General features: G+C 31.3%; 1 protein-coding gene across 4 annotated transcripts in view; it reads right to left on the bottom strand.

The window, feature by feature from the left end:
- The window catches only part of LOC127734475 (fanconi-associated nuclease 1-like), a 33,625-nt gene extending 21,307 nt beyond the window's left edge, over positions 1-12,318 (bottom strand). The window contains exons 1-6 of one of the 4 annotated variants that reach the window (XM_052244366.1): positions 12,017-12,318; positions 5,565-5,694; positions 3,829-4,857; positions 2,099-2,239; positions 1,507-1,711; positions 518-649 (exon numbers count right to left, since the gene is read on the bottom strand). In XM_052244366.1, coding sequence (XP_052100326.1) covers positions 518-649; positions 1,507-1,711; positions 2,099-2,239; positions 3,829-4,857; positions 5,565-5,685 — 1,628 coding nt within the window. In that variant the 5' untranslated portion in view covers positions 5,686-5,694; positions 12,017-12,318. Of the gene's footprint in view, positions 1-517; positions 650-1,506; positions 1,712-2,098; positions 2,240-3,828; positions 4,858-5,564; positions 5,695-6,855; positions 7,156-12,016 lie in introns of those variants that run through there. The other 3 variants (XM_052244363.1, XM_052244364.1, XM_052244365.1) reach the window with 3 other exon arrangements.
- Positions 12,319-12,479: the final 161 nt, after the last annotated feature.

Genomic DNA, 12,479 nt, shown 5'->3' with positions numbered 1-12,479 from the left:
GTATCAAATCAGGACATTCATTACCTCGTCTGAATTGTTTTACATTTGATCTGTTAGGGCCTTTTATAGCTTGCTATACGGTTTGGGTTTTGCTCATTGTTGAAGGCCGTATGGTGACCTATAGTTGCTTATTTCTACATCATTTGGTTTCTGGTGGAAAGTTTTCTCATTGGCAATCATATCACATCTTATTTTTATATTAATTGATATCCTTTTTTCATAAAGATAAGCCTTAAAAGTCTTATGAGAAATGGTGTCCTGATCCCCAATTTCAAATTTATTGCACTTTAATTTTGGTTCATGTGTTGGAATAATGAGTCATTCTGCATATCCTTACACTTTTTCCTATCAAATACTTATTATTTCTTTAGTATTTATCTATATCACATTTTAACTTGTGGTGAACTTCATATTGTACATGGTGGTGAAACCCCATGGTTCATTCATTGGCACACATGTTCAAGGTAAAATGTTTTGTAAATTTAATTGGTGTGGTTAGTATCAACAAAATACATACAATTGAAGTGACTGTCCTGAGCTGTCCTCGTCCAATACAGTATCTGTCAAAGAAAACAGCATCAATGTCCTTGCAAATACCTTCCTTGGTTCCTCTGCTACACATATACACGTGCCCAACAACTTCTTGGCTCTGAAAGAAAATGGGAAAAATGATCATGTATTATTTACTGGTTTTTTTAATAATATTAATTATGCATGAAAAGTTTCTCTTCGGTTTGGCTTAAATGCTCTGCAGAATAACATTTTGGGGTACACAATGTTAACAATATTACCTTTAGATAAAGATGGGTTTTTTTCACCAATTTGTTTATGTCACATGCTTTCTTGTACTTTGTAATATAAGCGATATTCTAAAATTGCCTCTATGGGTAGTTACCCCAAAGTTGAAAGTGTCATCCCTGGGTACCATGTATGATTTAATGGACCAACCCTCATCAATAAGTTCTAAACATTGTTTAAGTGATCATTAGATTGTTTCTTTGTATTCTGAACAAAACAAATATTGCACAGTTTTTTAAAATTATTTTGAAATAAAAAGTCAAACATTTGAATTGGATTGTGCAAATTTTTTAATTACACTGATACAGATATATACGAATAAAAACTATCCTGTAGCAGTTGACTGAAATTTTTAACTAGTTCATCAGTTTGAAAAAGAGAATTCAAACTTCAACACGAAAAAGATTTTTAGCCAATCGGTATTGTGAAAACAAATCCTTCTGGAAAAATACAGCAATAATACACATAAATTTGATTATTTATGTTCTGGGTTATTGTCTCGTTGATGTTTACCCCAACTCTCCCTTTTTCATAAATGTATCATAATATGCTACTAGACACCTCTGAGTAGTGAATTATAGATTAAATATTAACTTTTAGATGTGAAGCTATCAAAACATCTAATCAGGGAAATCTGATATGTGATACACAATGCTTTAAATATCCCTTTTGTATGAAAATATGAATAACATTACATTTTAGAATTACCTATTCAACATAAGAGTTTCAGGAGAATTTCCTGCGACTTTGAACATAGAACCTATTGTATTCTGTTTTGTCTTTTTAATCAGAAGGTCTGTAATATCAACTTTATTCTGACTGGCAGTATTCATGTGATACAATTTTGCTAAAGTCTTTGTGTCACCTCCTGATAATAACTTCAAAGCTATCTTCAGATCTTTTAATTCTTTATCTGTGAAAAAATAGAACAGTTTAATAACATTGTTTTTCCTCTGTAAAATTTCTTACAGATAGCATTAGTCATTATGTCTTCATATTTGAGTCAGTTTTTTCACTTAAAATTACCAAATGATGATAGCATCTTTTAACTTTATACAGGCCATTTGATAATTTCAAGGGGTTCCTTTTATGATTGCCTTTGCAGATGGGTTTGTGTCTCATTGACATTAGTCAAATGTCACTTTTTATTTTAATTTGAACTTTTATTTACAAAATTTATAACTGTGACAGCCTGGTGTTTGAGGTGTGTTTAAATATGTTGTTTCTTTAAAATAAATTATTAGACAATGACATTTCTGTAAATTTAAGTCAAGTATAACTATTAAATCAGCCTGATTACCTTCAGTTAACATCTTTGTCTTTACAAGTTCTTCAACAACAGGCTCTAAATCCTCTGCTATCCTGGGATATTTAATCTTACTTAGAGGTAGCCATACCCACTTTCTACAGAATAATCTCAAGTACAACTTCTGTGCCGTTTCTGTGAAGGAAAGTAAATAATTAACATCCGAGTTGCTTATAACTGTTTCTTCTTTAAATATTGCAGTACATGTATTACAACTGCAAATATCAGATAAATATATGAGCCTTTTATTTTATTTTCCAAAGTTGTTTTATTACTATTGACAGAGATAATCCTAAACCAAGTATTATGACAGTTCTGAAATATTTTCAAGTTATGTGAATGAAAAAAAAAAATACTGACATATTCATTCTAAAAAGTGCTTTAAAATGAAGACCTGCTTTTTTTTAAATTGAAGACTTTACATTACCAGTAATCATTTAAACTATTGCCTATCTGTATTTGTTTCTTCAATTACATTTCCTCTTTCCTTGAAGTTTCTAGAACTAATATATGTAGTGGTTATATTTGATGTTTCCAAAATCATTATTCTGATTTATAATTGTCCTAAATATGCATAAGACATTTGCCACTGGTGGCTAAGCATATATTAACTATAACACAATACAGGGTTCAGATGTACATAATTTGCATAACACTATATTATAGCATTTTCAGTTATAGAATATTTAAAGAAAAAAAGAAATCCTAATTGTTTACAAAAGGTGAAGACTGATTTAACCATCTTTTCCTCAATTATGACCTACTGATTTTGACTTATCACCGGGTTTGTACTTAAACAAGCAACACAATGGGTGCCACATGTGAAGCAGGATCTGCTTACCATTCTGGAGCACCTAGGATCATCCCAGATTTAGGTTGGGTACGTTTTGCTCCGTCTTTAGTTTTCTAAGTTGTGTTTGGTATACTGTTGTTTGTCTTTTTAATTGTTTTTCGGTTTGTGCCACAGCAATGTCAGTTTGTTTTTGTTTTTCGGTTTGTGCCACAGCATTGTCAGTTTGTTTTTTGTTTTTCCCTTTGTGCCACAGCATTGTCAGTTTGTTTTCGTTTTTCGGTTTGTGCCACAGCATTGTCAGTTTGTTTTTGTTTTTCTGTTTGTGCCACAGCATTGTCAGTTTGTTTTTGGGTTTGTGCCACAGCATTGTCAGTTTGTTTTTGTTTTTCGGTTTGTGCCACAGCATTGTCAGTTTGTTTTTGTTTTTGGGTTTGTGCCACAGTATTGTCAGTTTGTTTTTGGGTTTGTGCCACAGCATTGTCAGTTTGTTTTTGACTTATGAGTTTGAATAAATATTTATCCCTTTGGTATCTTAAGCCTCTCTTTTTAAAATCATATTTTTTTCATAATTGACATGTGTAGATTCTATCACTTCATGCAATAGGAAACACTATGTCTCCAATCTACTTAAATGTTAACAATTATTTTTAATATTATAAATAAAAATTGCTATAAATAGTGGTGAAATACATGGTTATCCATGAAAAGCAGTGTATAAACATGTGTGCACAAAATGAGGAAAAAAATGATGTTCTCTGAAGTTATAAAATTTGCTCTATATGTACAACCTTAAACATAGTTGACTTTTACCATGCAAAGTAATGTGAAGACTTTATTCAATTTTCACCAATGAAGAGCCTGGGATACATTTAAAATAAACTATGGGATCAGACAAAAGATTTAGAGAAACTTCAAAATAAATAATTTTTACCAGATAATTCATTAAATGTTGAAATAACATCCATATCCTCCCTATCATACAACTTAATATTATTTTCATCTTCAAAAACAGTTGATAGCACAGTTCTAAAATTCTCTAAATAGTATGGCGTCCTAAATTCTGAACTCTTATCTTCATCAATGTCTATATCTTCATTTTGTTGAGAACTTTCATCAACAACACTTGATTCAGAAGAATTTGATTTGACCAATTTATAATTTGGAGATTTAGAAGTACAAGGCTCTTCTTTCATTGATTGAAATGGCTGTGTGTTCAACATGTGACCATTTTCTGTCTTGATGTCTCTTCTACCTGAGGGATCTTTATTTTCTAAAGAACACTCTCCCTGACCACCAGATTCAGCAGTTATTTTGATTTTAATACCATCATCTAAAACTTGATTTTCATAATTATGTTTGTCATGAGAACATGAATGTTGATCATGTGATTTGTCCATATGAGAATTTTCTCCTTCCTTTTCAGTTTTACTCATTTTACTAGATTCTTCTTCCAAAAAAGTATCAGATTTTCTTTTCCTGAGATTTAACATTCTTTTTGTTTTTCTAGAGCTGTCAGAAGTGTTTTGGTTTTCCTTTTGAGATGATTCATTTACAATATCATCTGTTACTTCTCCCAAGCCATCTCCATCCTCTCCTGTAACAATATCTTTATCTTCAGATGAACTGACAGTGTTCGACTTTTTGGAGTTCAATTTACAAACGCTTCCATCTGTTTTACTTTTATCTGAAATTTTATCTAAACAATCAGGTTCAGTCAAAGAAGGTATGTCTGCTGAACCCGTATTTCCAGATACTTTCCCTGAATACTTAACATCTGTTTTTGTATGAGATGTTGAACTTCCAGCACTGGCAGATTTCTTAAGACTTAATCTACGTCTTGTCTGAACTCTATTTCCCTCGCATCCATCACAAGAGCCTTTCTGGAAATATGAAGATTCTGTTTCTACTTTGACAATCATAACATCATCATCACTGCTTGATGTCTTTGCTGGACTGCAATCTGAAAACATTCATAATTTATACTCAAATATAGTCTTTATTTAATTTAATCACACTTTTTTAGACTTTGGGGATTTTGAGCATGACACACTGTATGGATACCTGTCTATTGTTTATGTCCATACGTTGACCTCTTGATGTTTTGTGTTGCATATACTTAACATCTCCTTTTATTCATACAAAATTCCTGGATATGTATTTCAATTAAAAAAGTGGACTAATTCATATTAATAGGATGATAGATTCTATCAATTTGTGGATATAGGTAGAATATGAACTGTAAGTTATAGCGAAATACAAATGTACAAATTTTCCATTGATTTGAAATAATAGGATCAGAAAACTCATCAAAACAGTAACTTCATTGACCTATCAATATCTATGAAATTAAAATGTACATCATTCCACAGTTAACAAATAACATGTTTTATAAAATTTGACTGAAGTTTTACTTTAAGTGCCAATCTGCCTAAAAATCAGACAGAGGTGAAAACATGACAAACAAAAACCCACTCAAGTTTACATTATTTCAAGTTCAAAATATACAATAGTGCAGAATATAACATTTGTTTCCCTTTTCTGTTCTGGAATTTCAAGATATAATTTGGTTGTTATCCACTAGAAATTAACAATTAGGGGGAGCTAACTACGCAATTTGCTATCATTCTAACCATTCATACCTTCTCCTGTGTGTCATGGTAAACTTACTTGTCTTTTCCATGGATGAAGCTATTTGTTTCTTGAACATGGAAGTTATAGTTTGAGTACCAGGTGTAGGTTTAACAATATCCTTCCCTTTTGAATTTGCTTTCTTCTGATTAACCTTCATTTCATCAACCTAAAAAATATGTTCACAAAATACAGTTGATAAAGTTCTAGCTGCTGTTCACCACTCAAATACAGTACATATATATATAGAGTACAGATGTAATGGTCTAGAATGAAATGTCTGGGTTATAGTTTGTAACAACCTATCTCTAGCAAGGGGTTTAAATTTTACACTAGTTGATCATGTTTAATTGCAGCTTGAAAACATGTTTTGGCAATTAGTTTTGTGTAAGGACATGTACAAAGCCTCTTACATAAACACACTCAAATGAGTCAAACTTGTTAAAAAGAGAGTGTAAATTTACCAAGTCCCAAATGAAACAGGTGAATAAAAATAACTCATTATACTTCATGTTAAAATGCCAGATTTTGATTGGGTAATACGAGGGAGATAATTTACTCTATCCCATGGCTCAGCGGGAGACAATTTTTTGAATGTCGCCCTTTCTTGCAGACCAATCAAAAATCAATAATTCAAAGGACAATGAATTGAAGTTACATCAATAAATTAAAGACATATTGAATGCTCAAATTCTACATTTTTGCCTCAAAACTTTTTTCATACACTGTCAAAATAAGAAAAATATATCTTGCTGCAATTCTGTTGTTTTTCTAATAACTGTAACGTTGTTATGTATATGACGTCATAGTTAAGTACTTTCAATTCAAAATGTAATAGTAAAAGACAATAATGATAGAACATTCAGTACAATAAATTAAATAACACATAGCTGAGAGGGTGATAGAGCAGATTGGTACTCCTTGGAAGAACATTGTGAACCTCGGCTTCGCCTCAGTTGACAATGTTTTCTCTGGGTAACAATATGTTCTATCACCCTCTCAGCTATTTGTTATGTATACAATGTTTAATACAGAAATTTTTGCACAAAATGAATGTGTGTTTATTTGAATTAAGTGAATTATTTACATGTTATAACTGATGGTTGGTAAATTTGAGTAGTTTTTATTAAGTTTTGCAAATAGGATGCACGGTTCAACAACTGAACTTTTGCCACAGTTTTCCAGCAATGCTTAAAGCTTCGTAGAATATTGCAAAGATTATAATTTTCTTTAATTTTCTAAAAATTACCCACAGTTAATAAGTATTAATTTAAATGATAGTAAACACAGTCGTATAAACAAGAGGCTCCTAAGAGATTGAATTGTTCACCTGGATTTATTGTGTAGATCTTGCATCAATGATTATTTTACTGTTTAATGTATATTAATGCGTGTTCAAACATGCCTTTCAAGATTCTCCCCATCTATCATGATTTCTGCGACAAACAAAAAAAATCAGTAAAAATCATCTTTCAAGGGCAATAACTCCTATAAGTGATCAACTGACAATTTCGGTAATGTTGACTTATTTGTAGCTTATTTTGCAGAATATTTTTGCTGCTTGAATTTCTGTTTATCTTAGTCATGTTAGTATCTATTTGAAAGAAAAAAACTTATATATTTTATAAAAAAATAATCTTTCAAGGAAAATAACTCCTATAGGGAATCAATTTACCAACTCCATTCTGAGACTTACTTGTAGATCTCACTATGCTGAACTTTTTTGCTGTTTAAAATTACTCTTTATCTTTAATAGTTTTCAAGATAACAACCAAAAACTGAGAAATTTCATAAAAAAATATTATTTCAGGGGCAACAGTTAATTCCAAATAGGGTGTCTGATACGTCTGCCAATTTCCTCGCAAATAAATATTGAACTGTTGATCACTCTTACCAAATGTCAGTTTTGCTATTACTGCTTTGGTTTTTAAGATATTTATATAAGCCAAAAACTGCTTGTTACCCCTATTTTCTATTTTAAGCCATGGTAGCCATGTTTGTTGACTGACTGGAATAAAAAAAAACACAAAATTTATACCAGATACCAAAAGAATCATTCAACCCAAGTTTGGTTGAAAGTGGTAAATTTGGCAGTTTCAGAGAAGATCTTTGAATAAGTTTATGATGATGATGATGATGATGACTGATGCCAAGTGATGGCAATAGCTCTCCTGCAGCCGGTTGTACGAACGTTGCATTAGCCTAATGGGTCATTAAGTCTTCATTAACCCTCTTAATGCCAACGCGACATATATGTCGTTTCAGTGTTGATGCCAAAGCGACATATAAGTCGTTTGGGGGTTTGATGCCAAGGCGACATATATGTCGTTTCAGCAATATTACAATAAGTATATATTATAAATCAAAACTTTGCAACCTATACTACACTAAATAATTAATGCTTTATAACATTGTTGACCATCGGTCATCTAAGTGTATTTTGAAGCAATGACGTAGTATCCATGACGTCATTGTGACGTTATAATTATGGCACAAGTAAATTTAGTTTTCTTTCTTTGAAAAAAAACTCGTCTTCCAGCGGCAAACGACAACGTTGGTTTTTATATTTGCATGCACGCACATGACACTGATGCTGACGATTTAAAGATCGACATAAGAGCTGGAAATTAACACAAGATAATTGAACAACAAGACCGTGCCGCCCTTTTTTTGGCATTGTAACTTACCAGACTAACATAATATAAAACAATTTATTGACCGCATATCCGACATATATGTCAGACTGTGTGTTGAAAAATACTTTAGAAAGTTTCGCACATAACGTATGTTCGAATAGTAATGTTTATGTGTTTACACTCTCAGTCCGAAACGGGAAATCGGTCCACCCATGACAGAATCATGGCCCAAGAGAAAGCACAGTTAGGACTCGCTAAATATTAAAAGAAAATATTGAGATTTGGAGTTATGAAAATTTAGAAAAACACTAATTTTAAACATGGAACTCAACAGAAATTCCCTAACATTCTCGAAAAAATACACACTGCCAATGCCCACATTTTCTTATTTAAATTGAATTCCTTTTATCCAAATGGTGTTTGACTGATAAGCGACAAATTCTTGACTTTTATTTGATAAACAAAATTTCGTATTTATTAGTTTTCGACAATTGAAATTTAACCATGTTTTTTACTCCTTTTGATGTTTCAAAGTGTTCTTTATTATTGCTAGCTGAGTTCCTGCCATGAAAGAGGAAAGGGTTAATTCCATTTTTTACAAACATGTATTTCGTGAACTTCGACTGTTTTATTTGTGTGAACACCGCAGGAAAAATATTTTACAAACATTTTAGAATGAAATCATGTCATTAAACATTATGTGGTGCATTATTGACGGACACTTTCAGTCGGCTTCACATAGTTAAGAGACGAAATATTTAATTTAAATTTTAAGTAAAGTTATTTTAAAACTGAATTTACGATTAATTAATTGCATGTCATTTAGTTCAGTGACCAATATTTCATACTTATAATATAAAAATAAGGGAATGTGGTATAACTGCCAATGAGACAACAATAAACCAAAGTTGAAAAGAAGTGGATGTCAGCAACATTGCAGACAACAGTACGGCCTTCAACGATGAGAAAAGCAATACCACTAGTCGCCTATAGAAGGCCCCGAAATAAAAAATGTGAAATAATTCAATTGAGAAAATTAATGACCTAATTCATAATACTATATAAGGTCTTACTAAATATAGACTAGACTACTATATTTGGCTTATTCATACTCGTGTACAAGTATAACACATAAGTTTTTAATCATTTATTGAAAAAAATGAAAGTTACTGAATGTTTTTGATACTATTTTGGTATTTTTAGCCATGCATGCACCATCTGTATCCAGCTTGAAATTTTAAAGCCTGAGGGACCAGTATTTTTTATTTGAAGTCTGACTTTTCCGGATTTAACAGAAGCTAGGGATTTGAATTTCACTAAACAGATACCACAGACCTGGTCATGAAATATTCATAAATAAATTATAGAGAATAAACTGATGAAACAATATGTTCTCCGAGTGTTCGAAATTCATTTTTGTAATTTAACTTAAAAGGATCTTGTCGATAATAGTACTTCTCTGTGCGATGATTCACATTAAAAAATACAAAACGAACACCCAATGTCTATGCATTCGTTAGAAGAGAACACGAAAAAATATATAAGAGGAGACACCCTCTACTGGCACATTTTTTTTTACACAAAACCAGCAGCGGTTATTACGACCTTTAAAATCTTGAACTATTTTTAACGTTTTGATTCGGTTAATGATGTAAAATATACCATTTAGAAATGATATAAGTTGTTTTGCAGGTGAAGAATACAAGGAGTATGGGTACTAAAATTATTTTCGATAATAGTTACGGGCAATACTTTCTTTCTTACTGTTTTTTATTTGCTGTATGTTTTAGAAATTGAGGTTGTTCTACAGAAATTTACACAAAAGGAATCTTGTCACCTATAGGTTGCAATTCTGTAAATATAGACAATGCAATTTCCCATAGGAACTCCCTTTGCGGCTAAAACTGTGACACTTTTACTATGAAGTTTCGTGAAAAATAATATCCTAGAAAGGAAAGTTTATATGCACTACTATTTTATTCAAAGGTCAAAATATAGGGCTGTACGGCATATTTTCAACATTTATATGCCCTGAACTTCTAAGAGTTTAAACTTATACTGAAATTCTATACTACCCTTACCTCCATTTTTGGACCTCCTAAGAATTAAAATTTAGGCGCTACCATGTTTTTCTATACTGGTTACATTCCCAAGTGATGTCTCTATGAAATGAAACACAGAGATCATAAATGGGAACCAGTACGTTAACAAATTAACATATCTATGAATATTATATATCTCCCCAAAAGAGGCGTGGTTTGAGAAACAGCTGTATTTACAAAGTGCAACCTTCAATACCCCATCTCCAAGATAAAAAGAAGTGGTATAGGCCTACATCAAAAGACACAATAAATTAAAAAAAATCATGACAAACAGAGGTTGACAAACATTCAATACACAATCACATCTATATAACTTCATATATTAAATAGTCCCGTGTCGAGACAAGTTAAGATAAATTTAAGCCCGTCTTCTGAATTTATCCCTAAACATTAAATGCAAGAAAAAAATGTTCTTACATGTAATATAAAAAACACTACTGCTCACATGGTTTATGTATAGAGACAGCACGGGACAATGTTGCGAGGTTAAAATATCACGACATTACTCGCCTCCTTTTTTATCGGTAATTGTTAAATCAAAATGTTACTTATAGAAAAATAAAAGTTCTTAAACATGGGGAAAAACGATTATAACTGACCCTTCATCATGTTCATTACCCTTTTAGAAGAAATTATGTACAACTCCTTTTTATACAGTGGCCGAGAAGTATTTTTCACGAACAACTGTTGGCTATATATTACATTTTTTATAAATTTTATAAAGTTATTTCTAATTGGGTTTCAATCAACCAATTGAACAAAATTATCACAAATCTATTTGTTTATAAGTTATATTTATCCTTGGACAATTATCTTTTACTGGTGATAAAAACAATAATTTTTTATCCCGAAGTTTGCCATATATTTTACCCAAATTAGTTTGCAAAATATTAATATCAATGTTCACATCAGTAGAAAACAAAAACAATCGAAGATAAAACCCTAAAATATCTTTTTAAAAACTGTTATGATATGAAAATATATAGCCAAAATTGTAGGTGGCAAATACGTATTGCATAATACTTTACAATATTCTCTTGCAATTTAAAAAAAGAACTTTTAATAATTGGTCTTGCTTTTTGGAGAATTATATCAGTCGAAAATTTAAATGGGTAAAGTAACTAACACGTAAATTGCACAAATTCAACAGTATTTTCAAAAATTTTATCAGTTAACTTTACATTCATGAGTCTCCTTGGTCCATCAAGAAGCAAATTTGTATTGAAAGATTTTAATCGGTCAATTTAGCATTATCAAAATGATCTCCTGGTCACCGCTATTGTGAATGCCGTTCGCGTAGAAAAAAGAACTTTATAAATCAATATGAGAAAAAAAAACGCCAAAAAGACGACGTCAAAAGAATTTGGTACTGGCGACGTCAAATTGTCATTGCCTATTGGCAACGTCAAAACGTTGATTTTTTTAATGTGGCATCAAGAGGGTTAAGCCTTTATGATGCATTAGGCTAATGAAGACTTAATGACTCATTAGCCTGATGACACGTTCGTACAACCGGCTGCTGGCCATTTGGGCAGGGTGAGCTATAATTAATCATTCAAATTATGAAAAGGTAAAACAAACATATAATTCACTGAAAACACCATAATAGATTCTATAGAACTACGTCATGTTCATTGGGAGACTTTATTTGATCTTGTAAGGTTTGAAAAATAGACACCTGTAATAAACAGATAAATAAAATTGGGTTATATTATGTTTGGGAGATAGGACTCTCTTAATGGAAGCAACTAACTTGCACAAGTTACACTGAATGGTCAGATGATTGATGGGAAACTCCGAGAGATTTATATATTTTTCTGAACTTTTCTCCGAGTGTTTATTTCAGGTAATTAAAAGGTGTCATGTGAAAGAAAAACGTATTGTCAGTCATGTAGATTATGTGAGTGCATGTACCGATGCATATTAAAAAAAGCATGACATTAAACACTTGGTTATTACTTTAAAAATTTCAACATGCAAATTTTGCAAAAATTGGATGATTATGTCCCCCTGAAATTTGTAGTATAAAGAAACATTTCCGGTTTGAAAAAGGAGATAAACCGTGCAATAGCTTAAAACCAACGTCCTTATAGACACAACAGAGGACAACTGTGTGACAATGAAAAATCATTTGCAATATTTATTTTTTTTAATTTTTATTTATAATTTTATGTGAAAACATTTATTGAATTGAAATTTTATTCAAAAATACTCAT

Source organism: Mytilus californianus, unplaced genomic scaffold, assembly GCF_021869535.1.
Source record: "Mytilus californianus isolate M0D057914Y unplaced genomic scaffold, xbMytCali1.0.p SCAF_3, whole genome shotgun sequence".
Taxonomy (NCBI): Eukaryota; Metazoa; Mollusca; class Bivalvia; order Mytilida; family Mytilidae; genus Mytilus; species Mytilus californianus.
The sequence above is the reverse complement of the archived record's forward strand: the minus strand, read 5'-3'. Positions and strand labels throughout refer to the sequence as shown.